Source organism: Carettochelys insculpta, chromosome 3 (genome assembly GCF_033958435.1).
Source record: "Carettochelys insculpta isolate YL-2023 chromosome 3, ASM3395843v1, whole genome shotgun sequence".
NCBI classification, from domain to species: domain Eukaryota; kingdom Metazoa; phylum Chordata; order Testudines; family Carettochelyidae; genus Carettochelys; species Carettochelys insculpta.
Window position 1 is genome coordinate 58,431,502 of NC_134139.1, and position 14,891 is coordinate 58,446,392.

The following is a 14,891-nucleotide window of genomic DNA, read 5'->3' on the forward strand; positions in this document are numbered from 1 at the left end:
CCCACTCATTAACATGCCACTTCCAACAGAAAGGGGCTCGTGTAGACCCAGACTCTAGGAATACTTTTGTGGAGACAGCTTAGGTTTGCCTATTTTTTATCAATCATAATGTTATGCAAAATAAAGCCATATGGTTAATTTATAATCGGCAATCGGAATTTATTTTAGAGCGTAAATTCTCCTGAAGCTGATGTGAATTAACAGATAATTTTTCTTCTGCAATATAATAGCATTAGATAATTTCTCAGATTCTCCTGGTTACATTATGCAATTAATTAAATAAAATAAAAGTAATCAAATATTGACAGGTTAACTAATCATTAACCAGTATTCTCAGGTTTTTATAGTAGTCTGAAGTGAACTAAATTTGCAAAGGTTCAGCAATTTAAAATTAGGTACATCTCATCCAATAATGTATTTTAAAGAAATTGTCATATATAACATGTAAGATTCCAAGAATGTAGCTTCTGCCTTCCTGAAAGATTTTGAAAGCCACTCCTCTGACCTCTCCCCAAGAGTCAAATGAATAATCATGCTCTCCCCATTACCTTTGTACTTACAATACACATATGGCATCCGTATTTTAAAAGGTAAGGTAAAATTCTCTCTATATAGTATATTTATGTAAAGTGCCCGTGAAAAATATAGCTCTCACATAATTTCTTATCACTCTACAATCTACGTGCTTCCATGCAAGCACAATAATTCATAGAGTAAGCAATAAACCCATTGTAAAACTTTGTCTTACAGTCATAGATCATATCTAAAAGAACTTATATTACGTGTCACTTGCTAGGTCTCCAACAGTGAAACCCCATGAGGTAATTCATGCTGCCATGACACCAGCCAATCATTTTGAACTCTGATATTGCTTGTATTGACTGCTTATTTAGGATGGTATCGGAAATTAAGCAGCATTAAGACAATTCCCAGCAGAACTAAAAATCAGTTGCTAGTGTTCTCTAGTCCTTTTTCTATAATAATGAGTGAAGATAGAGTCTCTTTTTTCATACATGTCAGTATTTTGCCACAGAGTACTTCAGAAGAGAAGGGGTAAGTTGCTAATGTTTGGAACTTACTGAAATATATCTTAAATCAAGTTAAATTTTATGAAATTATTTTCTTACAATAGTCAATCCATTTATGCAAGAAACATGCAACTTCATTTTCTATGTAAAATTTTAAGTGATTACATTCCTAATTAATAATAAAAATCACAGAAAATGGGGAGAACACTTCTCAGAAGTTTTATTAGTCCAATATAATGATTAATACCAATATTCAGATAACGAATTAGTAAAACTAAGTAGCAGTTATCTATAAAAAGTGCTTACTTCAGATTTGTTACTTTAGGTGAGCTACTATTTTAACTCTTAGCTTTTAATTTACTTTTTTAAAAAGAAGTCATTTAGTCCCCAGGATATTGTTAATTTTCCAATAAATTTAGGAAAATGTCATTAAAATATTTAAAGTTGGAGAGTGGCTAATGCCTGAGTCTGACTGTTTAGTTTGTTAAGTTGTTTTGTGCACTTTTTAGAATTTTATATACATATATATGTACACACGCACAGAGTGCATATTCTCATTATCAGTATTCGAAAACTGCAATATTTAACGTATGACTTCTTTTTATCTCATACAGAAAGAAAATATTTGCCATTTTACTGGAACTTGTGAATTTACAGCTTAAGTGCACTGAAGAGGTTGAGGGGTTTTTTTTTGTTTTGTTTTTGTATGTGTGCGCGCGCGTGTGTGATTTAATATTTATCAGTGTTAGAACATCACTTTTAATGCCGGACAACTATGTTGCTCTATGCCCAAAATGTTTGCAATGGCACATGTGGATGCCGGTAAGCAAGCAGATTCTTAGAGAGATGAAGCACTAGAAGTCATTTAAGATTAGAATCTAGTCTGTGTTTTCAAAATTGAAAGTAACAACAGAACTGAAAACTTTTTAAAAGCTTACTGTCTTCGCGTACATAACGTGTAGTCTTCAAAATAAGAATAATGCTGACTTTAACGGAGCAAGTTCATGGGCATACCCATATTTGCACAGGCTTATTTTAACAGAGTTACTATTCTAAGATAAGTATGGGGAATCATTCAAGATTAACCAGCAGTGTTATCAGATGTAACAGCAACTCCATGTGGACTACACTGACTTCCAGTGGAGATGCTGTTACTTTTGATTTCTACTGATCCAATGTGGAGCATCCACACACATTAATACAGCACTGGAGTTAAAAATATAAGGGTAATTTTAGATCAATTTTAGATCTTTAGAATATTTTATTATTATTTTGAACCACTCATTTCTAGATGTCTGATTTTAGAAACTTCATGTATCATCATATCATGCTATATACAGTGATGTATGACAATCAACTACAATAAAATGCATAGGACTGTTTTACATTTTATTGAGAAATGGTGTACAGGACAATGACCTATGAATTGACAGACTGTCATCTAAATTTGTCTGTCACTTCTGTAGGCCAATATTCTGCATGCCTTAACTGCTTCAGTACCAGAAGTCTGCTACGGCTAGCTAAGAGAAAATTTACCTCTGGATGTACTGTGAAATATTTGGAAGTGTACAATGCTTATTTTTACATTACTGCTCATTATTTATATTTGAAAGAGCAATAGATGTGTGGCAGCCAAAAAGAATAAATCTAACTTTGAATCATGCAGTGTACAAGTCTTTTCTGAATTTCACTCTTTTATCTCAGGTGCTATGCTGACGCTTACCTGTCTCCACATGTCACTTTTTGGCATTCATAAATAGGATGACATCAACACACACTAAGATTTCCAATCTTCTGCAATGACTTCTCTAAAAATGCCACTGTTCATATAACTTCCAGAATGTGTCACAGCTCAAATGTTTACAAAAGCACTCCTTTTGGCATATGTTCTTTTCCTTTAAGACAGAGATTACTAAGGGAGAATTCCTACCCTTTACTATCTTCAAACATGCTCTCTGTTTCCCAGTAAATGTTTGCAATCAGTCCTATTTGGGTATTTATCCATAATTTCAGAGAGAAATATTGCTTAAGGCACATTTTCATAGCTTGATGACCGAATGCCGAAGTTTTTGTTTCTAACATAACATTAAACTGTCTTTGTTTTTCAGACAATTCTTGAATACTGAAATGCAAACACTCTTTCTTCAAAAGGCTGCTTTCCCAATGGACTGTAAACGGCTCCTGCACACGAGTCATACTTTATTGTGGAAAGATACATTAAGTCTTTTAGCAAATCCTTTTTTAACTGGATGACTTGCACATGTAAGAGATTATCTTAACCCAGTATTTAAAGCCTTTACACATTTCCCTCAAAGAGCACCTTAGCACTATTTACATGTGGATAACAAAGACGGAAGAAGTGAACAAAGAGAATTCTGTGCATGCACCACACACACAGACTAGATTTACAAAGGATCGTAGAACTGCAAGAGACCTGAAGAGGTCACCTAGTCCAGTCCCTGCACATGGCAGGACAAGTATTACTGAGACATCCCTGACAGGTATCTGTCTAACCTGCTCTTAAATATCTCCAGTTACAGAGAATCCACAACCTCCCCAGGCAATTTATTCCAGTGCTTAATCACCCAGACAGCTAGGAAGGTTTTCCTAATGTCAAACCTAAATATCCTTCACTGCAATTTAAAGCAATTGCTTCTTGTCTTATCTTCGAAGGTGAAGAACAATAGTTTTTCTCCTTTTAACGACCTTTTATATACTTGAAAACTGGTTTCATATCCTCTCTCAGTCTTCTCTTCTCCAGGTTTTTTTCAATCTTCCCTCATAGGTCATGTTTTCTAGAACTTTTAAGAATTTTTGTTTTTGACCAAACTCTTCCTAATTCATCTACATTTTTCTTGAAATGTGGCATCCAAAAGTGGACACAAGTCTAGTGGAGTAGAAGAATTATTTTGGGTCTTACTGACAACACTCCTGCTAATGTATCCCAGAATGATATTTGGTTTTTTTGCAACTCTCACGTAGCCTATACCCATTATGAACTCCAGATCCCTTTTGATAACACTCCTTTTCTACGCAGCCATTTCCCATTTTGAGTATGTGCAATTTATTGTACCTTCCTAAGTAGAGTATTTTGTATTTGTCTTTATTGGATTTCAACCAATTTATTTCAGATCATTTCTCCAGTTTGTCCAGATAATTTTGAATGTTATCCCTACCCTCCTATGCACTTGCAACCCTTCTCAGCTTCGTATCATCCAAAACATTTAAAACTGTACTCTCTATGCCATTATCTAAGCAATTGATTACGATACTGAACAGACCCAGAACTCATCCTGCGGGACCCCACTTCACATGCAATTCTGGCTTGACTCTGTCCATTGAACACAACTCTCTGGGAATGGTTTTCCAAGCTGTTATATATCAACCTTATAGTAACTCCATTTAGGTTGTATTTTGTTACTTCGTGAGAAGTATCAGGCAAGACAGTATCAAAAGCCTTTCTAAATTCAAGACATACCACATCTACTACTTTCTATCTGCCAGGTTTGCATATTAAATGTAAAGGGCATTCCACCTTTAGATCCAAATTTGTAGAAATAGCATTATGAGGTTCCATACCATTTGGGCCAGATTGATTTCTATATCAAATTAGTTTATTCCTCAAAACTCGCCTTGTATTTGAAAGTCAAGCTGGATTCTTTAGTGTTACTCACCATCCACAAGAGGCTCTGCAATCAATTTCTACTCCCCCTCATCTATGTAATCTATTATCCTTAAGAAGGTTTACACAGGGGTCAGTGGGGGACATAACCTGAATACAACTTTGGTACAGTCATGTCTCTGAAGGCAAAAAGTGACTCACTCAAATATGGGGGAAAGCAATGAGACTGAATATGAAATGCCAAAATGCCATTTTTACAAAATCATCTTAGAAAACAGACTTAACACTTTCAAAATCTGTTCCCCTTCAAAAAAGCAGCTAAGGATAGTATCCTCATTATAAAAAGAAAGAGTTCAACAAAAGTTTCAATTTAAAAATTAAAAAGCAGTTTAGCTGCAAGTGTGGCACAATGAAAAGAAAAAACAATTTTGAAAATTTTAATAAAATTCTTTGGGGGATTTTGTTGGTGCACAATTTGTTTTCAAGCATCAGTGCAGTAGGCTGAAATGTACTACTTATTTTAAAACTCAGTTAAGATTTCTTTTTTTTCCTTGTGAACTCCTGAAAAGCAGAGTTTGCAACAGATGATTGTCATATCTCAAAGACAAGAAGAAACTGTCCTGTTCTGCTCAGCACTCATGAGGCCTCAGTTGGAGTATTAGTCAGCTTTGAACTATACTTTAAGGCTGCGTCTACATTATGAAATAAAATTGAATTTATTAATATCGATTTTGTAACTCTGGAATTTATAAAATTTGATGTTGATTATCTTCACCTCCCAACATGCTCCTCACAAAGTTGACTTACTGCTGCCACCCTCAACTGTTAAACATCGACTGTTGCAGTGGTGCACTGTGGGAACCTCTCTCACATTTCCCTCATCTCCATAGCATTCTGGGTACACTCGCTAGTCGTTGACATCATTTCCTCACATTGAATTTTCCTCATTCCCCTGCCATGTTCAGCAAATGTCCACGTTTCCCGTTGGAAGGAAGGAAAGAAAAATAGGGCATCCTCAGAGATGGCAAAAAAGTTAACAGAAATCTTTGTCTTCTGTAACTGAATTCTCAGCTGGCCATCCACTGACTGTTCCCCCCTCCTGTGATAGCATATCATCCCTGAAAATAACACAGGGACAGACTGTATTCTTAAAGTTGAAAGAAAGAGGATAGGAAAGTCTACGAAAAAAGATCTTTGTCTTCCCTCTTCACTACACAGACACTGCCAACCTGGGGGGCAGGTGGCAGTGAAATCTCATACATTGAGCTTAAAATGAAAACAGAAATCTCAACTGGCCTGCCCCTCCTGTGTTTTTTGGGGGGAAGCGGTTGTCAAAGCATGAAGACAGATAGGAAATGTTAGGAAAGTGATTTTATAATAAAAGTATCAAAGCACCAGGTGTCTGCAATGGACAGGAAGCCCCTGAAAACATTTTTGGCAGGGGGGGCTGTGGTCTGCACCTGCAAAGCCAGTTGAAATGTTGAAGTAATTGAAATAGTCCCCCTGAATATCTTACCTGCTGGGGGAGACCTCCCCCTGTTGGCAGCAAGGCCCAGTGGTCTCTTGCTAGGGGCATGCGGCAATTTCAGTGGGATGCGGGCAGTTGAATTAGTCACCCCGAATATCTTAGCCACTGGGGGAAACTTCCCCCCTGGTGGCAGCAAGCCCCACTGGTCCCTTGCTAGGGGCTTGGCAGCATTTCAGTAGGGGGCCAGATGAATTAGTCCCCCTGAATATCTTAGCTGCCAGGGTAGACTTGCCCCCATGGGCAGCAAGCCCCCAAAAATCTTTCCTGCTCTTGGAGCCCTAACTGCACGCAAGCCAGGGCATGGTGCTGCCTGGCAGCATCGTCAGCACTGAACAGCAGGCACATCCTTTTATTGAGTCAGGGACTACCCACGTGATGTGGCTGAGCATGGGAAAGGCCCCGACTGTACAGCACCTGGGAGGGGGGGCGGGGCGGAATGTAAACTGCTGAGAAGAAATTGCTCAGCCTCATATGCAAGCATGACCCCCTCAACAGCCTATCTGCATGTGGTGTGGTGGGGCAGCAGCTGGCACCAGGCAGCACAGAAAAAACAAGTGTATAGACAGAACCACAAACTCTGTGCTGGAGCTATTTGTAATGGGTAGATGTGCTATCAGCACTATTTGCAAAGAGAGACAGACATTTCTCAGGCTTCCATACAAACATAAGCCCACAGCCACAGACTTCCTGGTCCCAATTTGAAATTCACAGACTTCCTGTTACCTAATTCCAGCGCATCTGGAGAGCAGTGGCCAGAGTGGAGCAGTGAGGGGCATTGTGGGTTACATACAGGACACCTCTGGAGGCTAATAAATTCGATTTTAAGATGTGGCGCTTCCACACGCTGGCCTTTAATCGAACTTTTGAATTTGCACTTGATGCTATGCCCATCAGGTACTGACGATATTATAATATCGATATTAGTGCTCCCTAAATTGAGCTAATGGTATTTGCAGTGAAGACAGTCATGTAATATTAAGGTAACTGCCTTAAATTCAAATTTAGCTTGTTGTGTAGACGTGGCCTAAGATGTGGGGAAAATGAAGACAGTCCAGAGGAGAGCAACAAAAGTGATAAAGCACACAGAGCAACCTGGTCTATAAGGAAAAGTTTAAAAACTTGGCATGTTTAGTCTAGTGAAAAGATGATTGGGATAGGACCTCGTAACAAACTGAAATATTTTAATGTCTATTTTAAAGAGGATAGTGATAAATTGTTCTTCATGTTCATGAAGGTAACACAAGTAGTAACGGGTTTAATCTGCAACAAGGAAGATCTAGATTACATATTAGGAAAAAAATTCTACTTATAAGGATAGCTAAGCACTAGAATAGGCATCCAACAAAGGTTGTGGAATGCCCGCTTTTAAGAATGGGTTAGGCATACACCTGTAAGGATGGCGTCTAGCTGGTGCTGCCTTAGCATGGCATGCATGGACTACATGTCCTCTCCCGGTCCCTACTAGCTCAATATTTCTAAGTTTATCATAAACAGACTTCCTTAACTCTAACTCTACTAGATGAGGCTGGAAACAAAAGTTTACCTGTGAAAGTCTGATATATACAGTCATCTAACTTTAACAAAGACCAAAAACAGGAAATAAGGGGTCTCTAAAAGAGATTTAAATGGCCACTAACTTAACTCTGAAATCGGACGCTGGTTTTTTGTTTTTTTTTTATTCAGCACCTGATCTGGCAACCCATTTTAGTCTTCTCATTTCATGGCCATCAACTTTTCAATTTCAAAAATTATTTGTAACAAATAATTGCATAGTTGAGTTAATAATAATGAGATTATAGTCATAATCTATTCTACCCGCAAGATGCTTTTGCTGTTCTTTATACTTAATACTGATATTTAATGTCAGCTCTCCTGGACAGCCTATTAAATCACAGATGACTGTCACAGGAGGTACATCAGCTGACTGTTGGTTAATGGTAGGAGACAGATCTAGACTATTATCATTAAATCACATTCTGTAATAAGACACAGTTTTCTCTTTTTCCATTTAAAACAACTAAACAATATAAAATTAGCTACATCAAAACCACAACTTCTGCGCAGTCAGAACCCAAAGAGATTTGCTGGCTCTTCAGCTGTTTCTAATTTTAATATTTTCTATATCAGTGCAAGACAGGTCTCTTATTTTTTGTTTGAATAAAACAGGTACCTGTTTATCAGGGATTCTCCTGTTGTCTTATGATAGAACACTGGAATTGGAACACCCCAACTCCTCTGTCTTGAGATGCACCAATATGTCCTTCTGTCCAGCATCTCTAGCATTCTATTCATGGCCGATGCAGGAATAAATTTCACTTTTTTAAGCAATTCCTATTAAATAACCACAACCAGTATTATTTAGGGTTGGAGTGCATTCCAAATTTAACAAAAGGATACTATTTATTTTCTCAGGACATGAAGTGCTACAGGCATACATCCTCACATATTGATATAATACACTCTAAGGTGATAGCTAATGGATAGCATCACCACTCACTTTATTTTCTGCTTAGATCAATCTCTCTGAACTACTCACACAACCCATGCTACCAAGCACTTCACAATCTTTAATGTCCAGTAAGGTCTCGACATTTGCGAGTGCAACATTCACAAACTCAATTATTCGTGAATGCTGCTTCCTTGGGGCTCTGGGGCTGGAGTGCTGGCAGCCACCACTTCCCTGGGGCTCTGGGTGGGGAGCGCTGGCAGTCACTGCTTCCCTGGGGGCTCCAGGGCCCCCATATTTGCAAAAGCCAACATTCGTGGGAGTTCTGAAAGTAGAACACTCGCAAATGTTGTGAACCTACTGCATTTATCCTCACAAGTCCTCTATTGTCCCAATTTTACAAATGGGGATTTAAGGCACAAAAAAGTTAAGTAACTGCAAAGGTCATGCAGGAAGTCTGGGCTTGACAGGGGTATCGAACCCAACTCTCCCAACCACTGGAACCTTCCTTCTTCAGAGTCAAAAAAAGGGCATAAGTGCACAAGGAATCTAAAATTGGTGGCAAATAAAAATTCAACTGTTCATAACTTGTAAACGAATTGTTACTGTGATTGCTATCAGTTGTCAAGTGTTGTAAACACAGAGAGGAAAGCAGACACATATAGTGGAATGAACATATTATGCAAAGATCTCATATGGTAACAGTGTCCTTTACAGATCTCTAAATAGCAAACTGTGTAACGAAGTCTAGTACCTGAGCTGTAGGCTTGATATTTGCTGTGTTTACAAACCACTGTTTACTTGCACGAATAATCACTGGTTTCTTAGTCCTCCAATCATATGGATAGCTATGTACACATTTCTCCTCTTTTAATAAACTCTTTGCCGCTTGAAGCATCTGAATGACTATTGGGACAATTAAGAATTAGATGATAATATGAAATCAGATTATCACAACGCTACTGCTGATAATAACCCCACTTCTTTCTTTTCCCCACTGTACAAGTCCCATCCTCTTGATAATAGGAAATAACAATATCTTATCCACTGTAAGAATTATTTGGTATGCATGAACCTTCAAAATATTTGACAAAATAAGCATCACAGAATACTGACCAACTGAACACAAGACACTAACCAGCTTCATTTCCTTCTTCCAATACAAACTTGTTTTGAAGCTCAGGACCTGCAGCTTCAGTAAAAAGTCCACCTTCATCCACCAGGCAATCCTGAAAATAAAATTATTGTAAGTGATGTCAAAGCATATTTTAAGTGATATGAAAATATCAAGGGACTATTGTATTATTATTTCATTAAAAATGAAATTATGAACTAAGACTGTAGTATAATAATCATACATCTCAGGCAGGCTGAGAAATAGGTGTCATTTTTTCATATTCAAAGGAGATTATGGTATAATAACCCTGAAATTTGCCAACATGCCATTGAGCCTGAATCTTCCCACAGGAAAAACTCCACCGAGTTTGTTAGGATACGGCATGCGTGTTTTTGACTTGGTATAATAAGTACTATTTTGTGGTGTAATAAGTACTATTTCACTTAATGCTTAACAGATAGAATACTGATAGGCAGAACAGAAGTGCGGTTAGCCTAACAGAAATAGTGCCAAGGGGAAAAAATTTTAAGTATAAGTTTTATCCTATCAGGCTTCACTTTTAAAATGCTATAATGGTCCTTTTTATCACAGATCCTAGAGCACACAAACATTGCAAAATTATTATACATATTGGGATTATCCATCACTGAAACAATCAGTTCTGAGGAGGAAAGGTGAGCTTTTATACAGAGCAGAGCACTAGCTCAATACAGAAGGCAAAAAACCAACTTTATTCACTTGAAGCTACAGCAGAAGGCAGATAATTTCCCACTTTGGAAATTTAGCCCTAGTGTAGCAAGAAGTGAGGTGAGACCTTTTTGGCAACAAGCTCCAAAAATATCTCACTCTTATATTTAGTCCAAATTATCTCACTTTCCACAGAACAGTCTTCCATAACATCATGCAGAAGCATTATTTTTGCACTGATTCAAAGTGAACAGAACCACCTGATCAACTATCAACACTACTACAGTCCATATGATGCCGTGGATAGGGACTTAAACTGTAAAAGACAAGCTCAGTTCTAGTCCCAGTGCTGCAACTAGTTCAATGCAAGAGCAACAGTAAAAGTTAGTCATTCTTTACCTCAGTTTCCCTTCTGTAAAACGTAAAGCATTTTGAGATGCTTAAGCAAATATTGTTACCATCTTCTAGATTTTCCTGGGACATCTCTCCTCCAATTACTAATTCATGTATTCACACAAATGCCTTTATTCAAGAGCTGATCAAATTACACTCTGATGATGTGACAGCATAGAAAAAAAAAGATAAAGCTACAGAAATCTAGACTATTACAAGGAAAAAATTACATATTATAGAACTGTTAATTATTGGCTGGTAAACTTTTTCTTTTAAGCAAATCCTATTGAAAAGGATTAATTTGTTTACTAACATTTTTCCATTTACATAGCATCTTTGCTTCTCCCCAAGGCCTCAGAGCTCCTTAAAAGATACTAAAAACAATAATTATCTTCTGATGGCTTGACAGACACAAAAAGTTGCAATCTGCAACTATTCTCTCTGTATTCATAATTCTATCGTCTCCAAAAAATAGTATTCCATTCCACTGCTACACTGCCAAGTTCATTCAACAACTGGGTCTAAAGCAGAATCATTTTTGCTACATATGTTTTCAGAATCCAAACCTTTGCTCTTCCAAGGCCAATGCTGTTTAGAGCAGGTCTTCACGGTGAATCCACGGCATTCACATCATTACTTATAGGTATCAAAACAATTGTATGTTATGCAAAATGCACAAGTTATGCAACACAACAGTTTAGTGGTGTGTGAGCAAAAACATACAGATTAAAAACAAGGGAAAATAAACAAATGAAAATACCATGGGCAGCTGATGGTGGGAAGCTACACTGTAATCCTCCATACCATGAGCAGGGGCTGTGTGAACTAAACCTGTTCCTTTTGACATCGTCACATGATTTGCTGGCAAGAAAGGGGACTCTCTGCCAGGAATCGTGGGATGAGCACAAGAACCATTTTCCAGATCAACACCTGAAGCAAAGAGAAATGGAACATTCCATAATTTAAGAGTCCAGCTTGTGTTTTTTAAAATTTATCATACATCAAAAATTACAATTCATGAACAAAATACACAAATATCCATGCTCTGACAGAGCTTTTCCGATCTGCCCCCCAGAGTACTGGGTTTCTCTGTCTCCCATTTCTAAAACACTTGTACATATACACAAATGCACCCCATCCATCCAAGAAAATATGGGTTTTGTTTTTTTTTTGTTTTCAACTTCTCCAGAAGTAGAGCAGGTATATGAGGCGCTCCTAACCTACAGGAACTAAGCGCATTCCTATCTGTTGCTGTCCTGGGTCTCCATGTACCAGGATTCAACATTTAAACTCTAGTACTGAAGATGGCAATAAAATATATTCTAATCTAGTGGTATGAAGACAAGACTGGAGACAGTAGATCCCAACTCTATCCCAGGCTTTGCTTCTAACTTCCCATTTGACCAGGAGCAAATGACTATTTACATACTATATGTTTAAGAAGTTACAAAACAAAGATTCTCATTTCAAGCATTAGGCAACTAAACATTTTAAAGTACAGCAACTCCTTGCGTAAGGCTGCATTTATGTTCTTGAAAAATACAGCTACATAAAATCATGTTAAGTGAATCCAACTTCTCCATAAAAATCAATGTAAATAGGAGAGGTTAGGTTCCAGCAATTTTTTCCCAGACAAAAGATACTATATACGTGTTAGGGATGTAAAATCCCCTGTAAGTAGTTAAACCAGTTAAACGGTGGGTGCGCGTGTGTGGCAGGCAGCTGGGCTGGAGTAGCAGGGAGCAGGGCTGCTCCGGCCTAGCCGGGGCATCCCTGCCCATGGTGCAGCCACGGGTGGAGGCTCCTCCAGCATGTGGAGCAGTCCCCATCTGCAGCAACACAGCCCAGGAGCACTGCAGACAGCGGTGCTCCACCTGGGCCGGACCAACCTCAGTCTCAGGGGCCCCAGCTGGGGGCACTCCAGCCCAGCCAGAGCAGCTCCTTCCCCCAGCATGCTGAAGTCTGGGGTGTTCCAGCCCGGCCGAAGCAGCCCCTGTCCACTACTCCAGCCCAGCTGAGCTGGAGCAACTTTCCTAGCCAACCCCTTCTCCTCCCTAATGCCGCCGTGGATGGGTGCTACTCTGGCCTGGCTGGAATACCCCTGCCTGGGGCAGCTTTGTGGGGCTGGAATAATCCCCTGCCTGCTCCTGTCCCTACTAGTTAACCATAGCTGGTAAGCCTCACCCATTTAGAGTGAGGCTTACCGGTTAACCAGTTAAACATTACCATCCCAATGCACATACAGGATGAGTTTTAAACAATTGCTAACCAGAGGATCTTCTGGAGCCTGCTCATGAGCTCCCTGAGCTTCTTCTAAAGCATTTCTCAAACAACCCCATTTTCATAGGGTCACAAGGATTGGTGATAGATTTACTGGGGCTCAGGGTGGAAGCCCAAACCCCACCAACCAGGACACAAGCCTGAGCTTCACTTCCCAGGGCCAAACCTGAAGTCCAAGGGGGCAGAGGCAGCCCTAGGAAGCAGGCCTCAGATTACAAGCCCCTTCCCCAGGAGATAAAGACCTCAGGCTTTGGTGTTCCCCCCTCATGGTGGTGGCGCTCGGGTGGGCTCAGGCTTTGACCTTCAGCTCCATTCATGCAGCCTCCCTCCACCCCATGCACCTCCCACCTAAAGCTATCAGCTGTTCTGGGACGTTTAGGAGGCTCTTGGAATGGAGAGTGCACACTTTGCCCAGAGCCTCCTGAACCCTGCAAAACAGCTCACTGCTGCAGGCAGGAGGCACAGGGAGGGAGGGAGTTGCTGATCCGCAGGCCCTACCAGCAAACAGCAGGCACTGGGGAAGATGGAGGGGAGCTAATGGGGGGTTGCCAGTGCATCCTGGTTCCAATCCCCCACCTCCTGGCATGTGCCCAACTTACGTTATAAGCAAGTACTGTGCAACTTTGGAAAACTATGTTCTCAAATAGATCAGGGATATAACAATGAAACAATGTTCACTAGGATGATGTTAAGTGAGGAGTTACTGTACAAAGACATTAAATAGCTAATGTCTTCCCCCAGACCAGGCAATAAATCATATATCAAAACACTACTTCAGCATTCCACCCACCAAATGAAAGACTTTCCTGCCTCTCCCCTGCCCATAAGCCTACATAAACCAATACACGACCAAGATGGACAACAATAGGTCTTGAAGGTAAACAAATTTGGACTATTTCAGACTGTGGCGAAAGGAGGGAGAAATAAGTTTCAACATTGGGATTTTCTTAACAGTGCTTCATTTCACATTTCAGTTGCTGCAGGACACCTGAAAAATCACAGTGACTTGAGCAGATAAAACCAGAGAAGAAAACATCTAGGATCACTTTGTTGATACCTAAGAATGAGATTATAAAGTCCTACCATACCATTGTTCCTGTTGCAGGAATAGATAATCAAGCTGGTCGGGGTTGCAACTGCTTTGGAAGACAGGGTCATAATTCAAAATGATCTGGATAAATTGGAGAAATGGACTGAGGTAAACAGGATGAAGTTTAATAAAGACAAATGGAAAGTGCTCCACTTGGGAAGGAACAATCAGTGTCACATATACAGAATGGGAAGAGACTGTCTAGGAATGACTACGGCAAAAAGGGATCTAAGGGTTATAGTGGACCACAAGCTAAATATGAGTCAACAGTGTGATGCTGTTGCAAAAAAAGCAAACATGATTCTGGGATGCATTAACAGGTGTGCTGTGAACAAGACACGAGAAGTCATTCTTCTGCTCTACTCTGCGCTGGTTAGGCCTCAGCTGGAGTATTGTGTCCAGTTCTGGGCACCGCAATTCAAGAAAGATGTGGAGAAATTAGAGAGGGTCCAGAAAAGACCAACAAGAATGATTAAAGGTCTAGAGAATGTGACCTATGAAGAAATGCTGAAAGAATTGGGCTTGTTTAGTTTGGAAAAGAGAAGATTGAGGGGAGACACGATAGCGGTTTTCAAGTATCTAAAAGGGTGTCATAAGGAGAAGGGAGCAAACTTGTTCTTCTTGGCCTCTGAGGATAGAACAAGATGCAATGGACTTAAACTGCAGCAACGGAGGCTTAGGTTGGACATTAGGAAAAAGT

At 39.5% G+C, this 14,891-nt stretch overlaps 1 protein-coding gene across 1 annotated transcript in view; it reads right to left on the reverse strand.

The window, feature by feature from the left end:
• The window catches only part of IARS2 (isoleucyl-tRNA synthetase 2, mitochondrial), a 76,424-nt gene that overhangs the window by 45,867 nt on the left and 15,666 nt on the right, over nt 1–14,891 (reverse strand). The window contains exons 9-12 of the mRNA XM_074989939.1: nt 11,582–11,751; nt 9,763–9,853; nt 9,379–9,530; nt 8,349–8,509 (exon numbers count right to left, since the gene is read on the reverse strand). Coding sequence (XP_074846040.1) covers nt 8,349–8,509; nt 9,379–9,530; nt 9,763–9,853; nt 11,582–11,751 — 574 coding nt within the window. The remainder of the gene's footprint in view (nt 1–8,348; nt 8,510–9,378; nt 9,531–9,762; nt 9,854–11,581; nt 11,752–14,891) is intronic.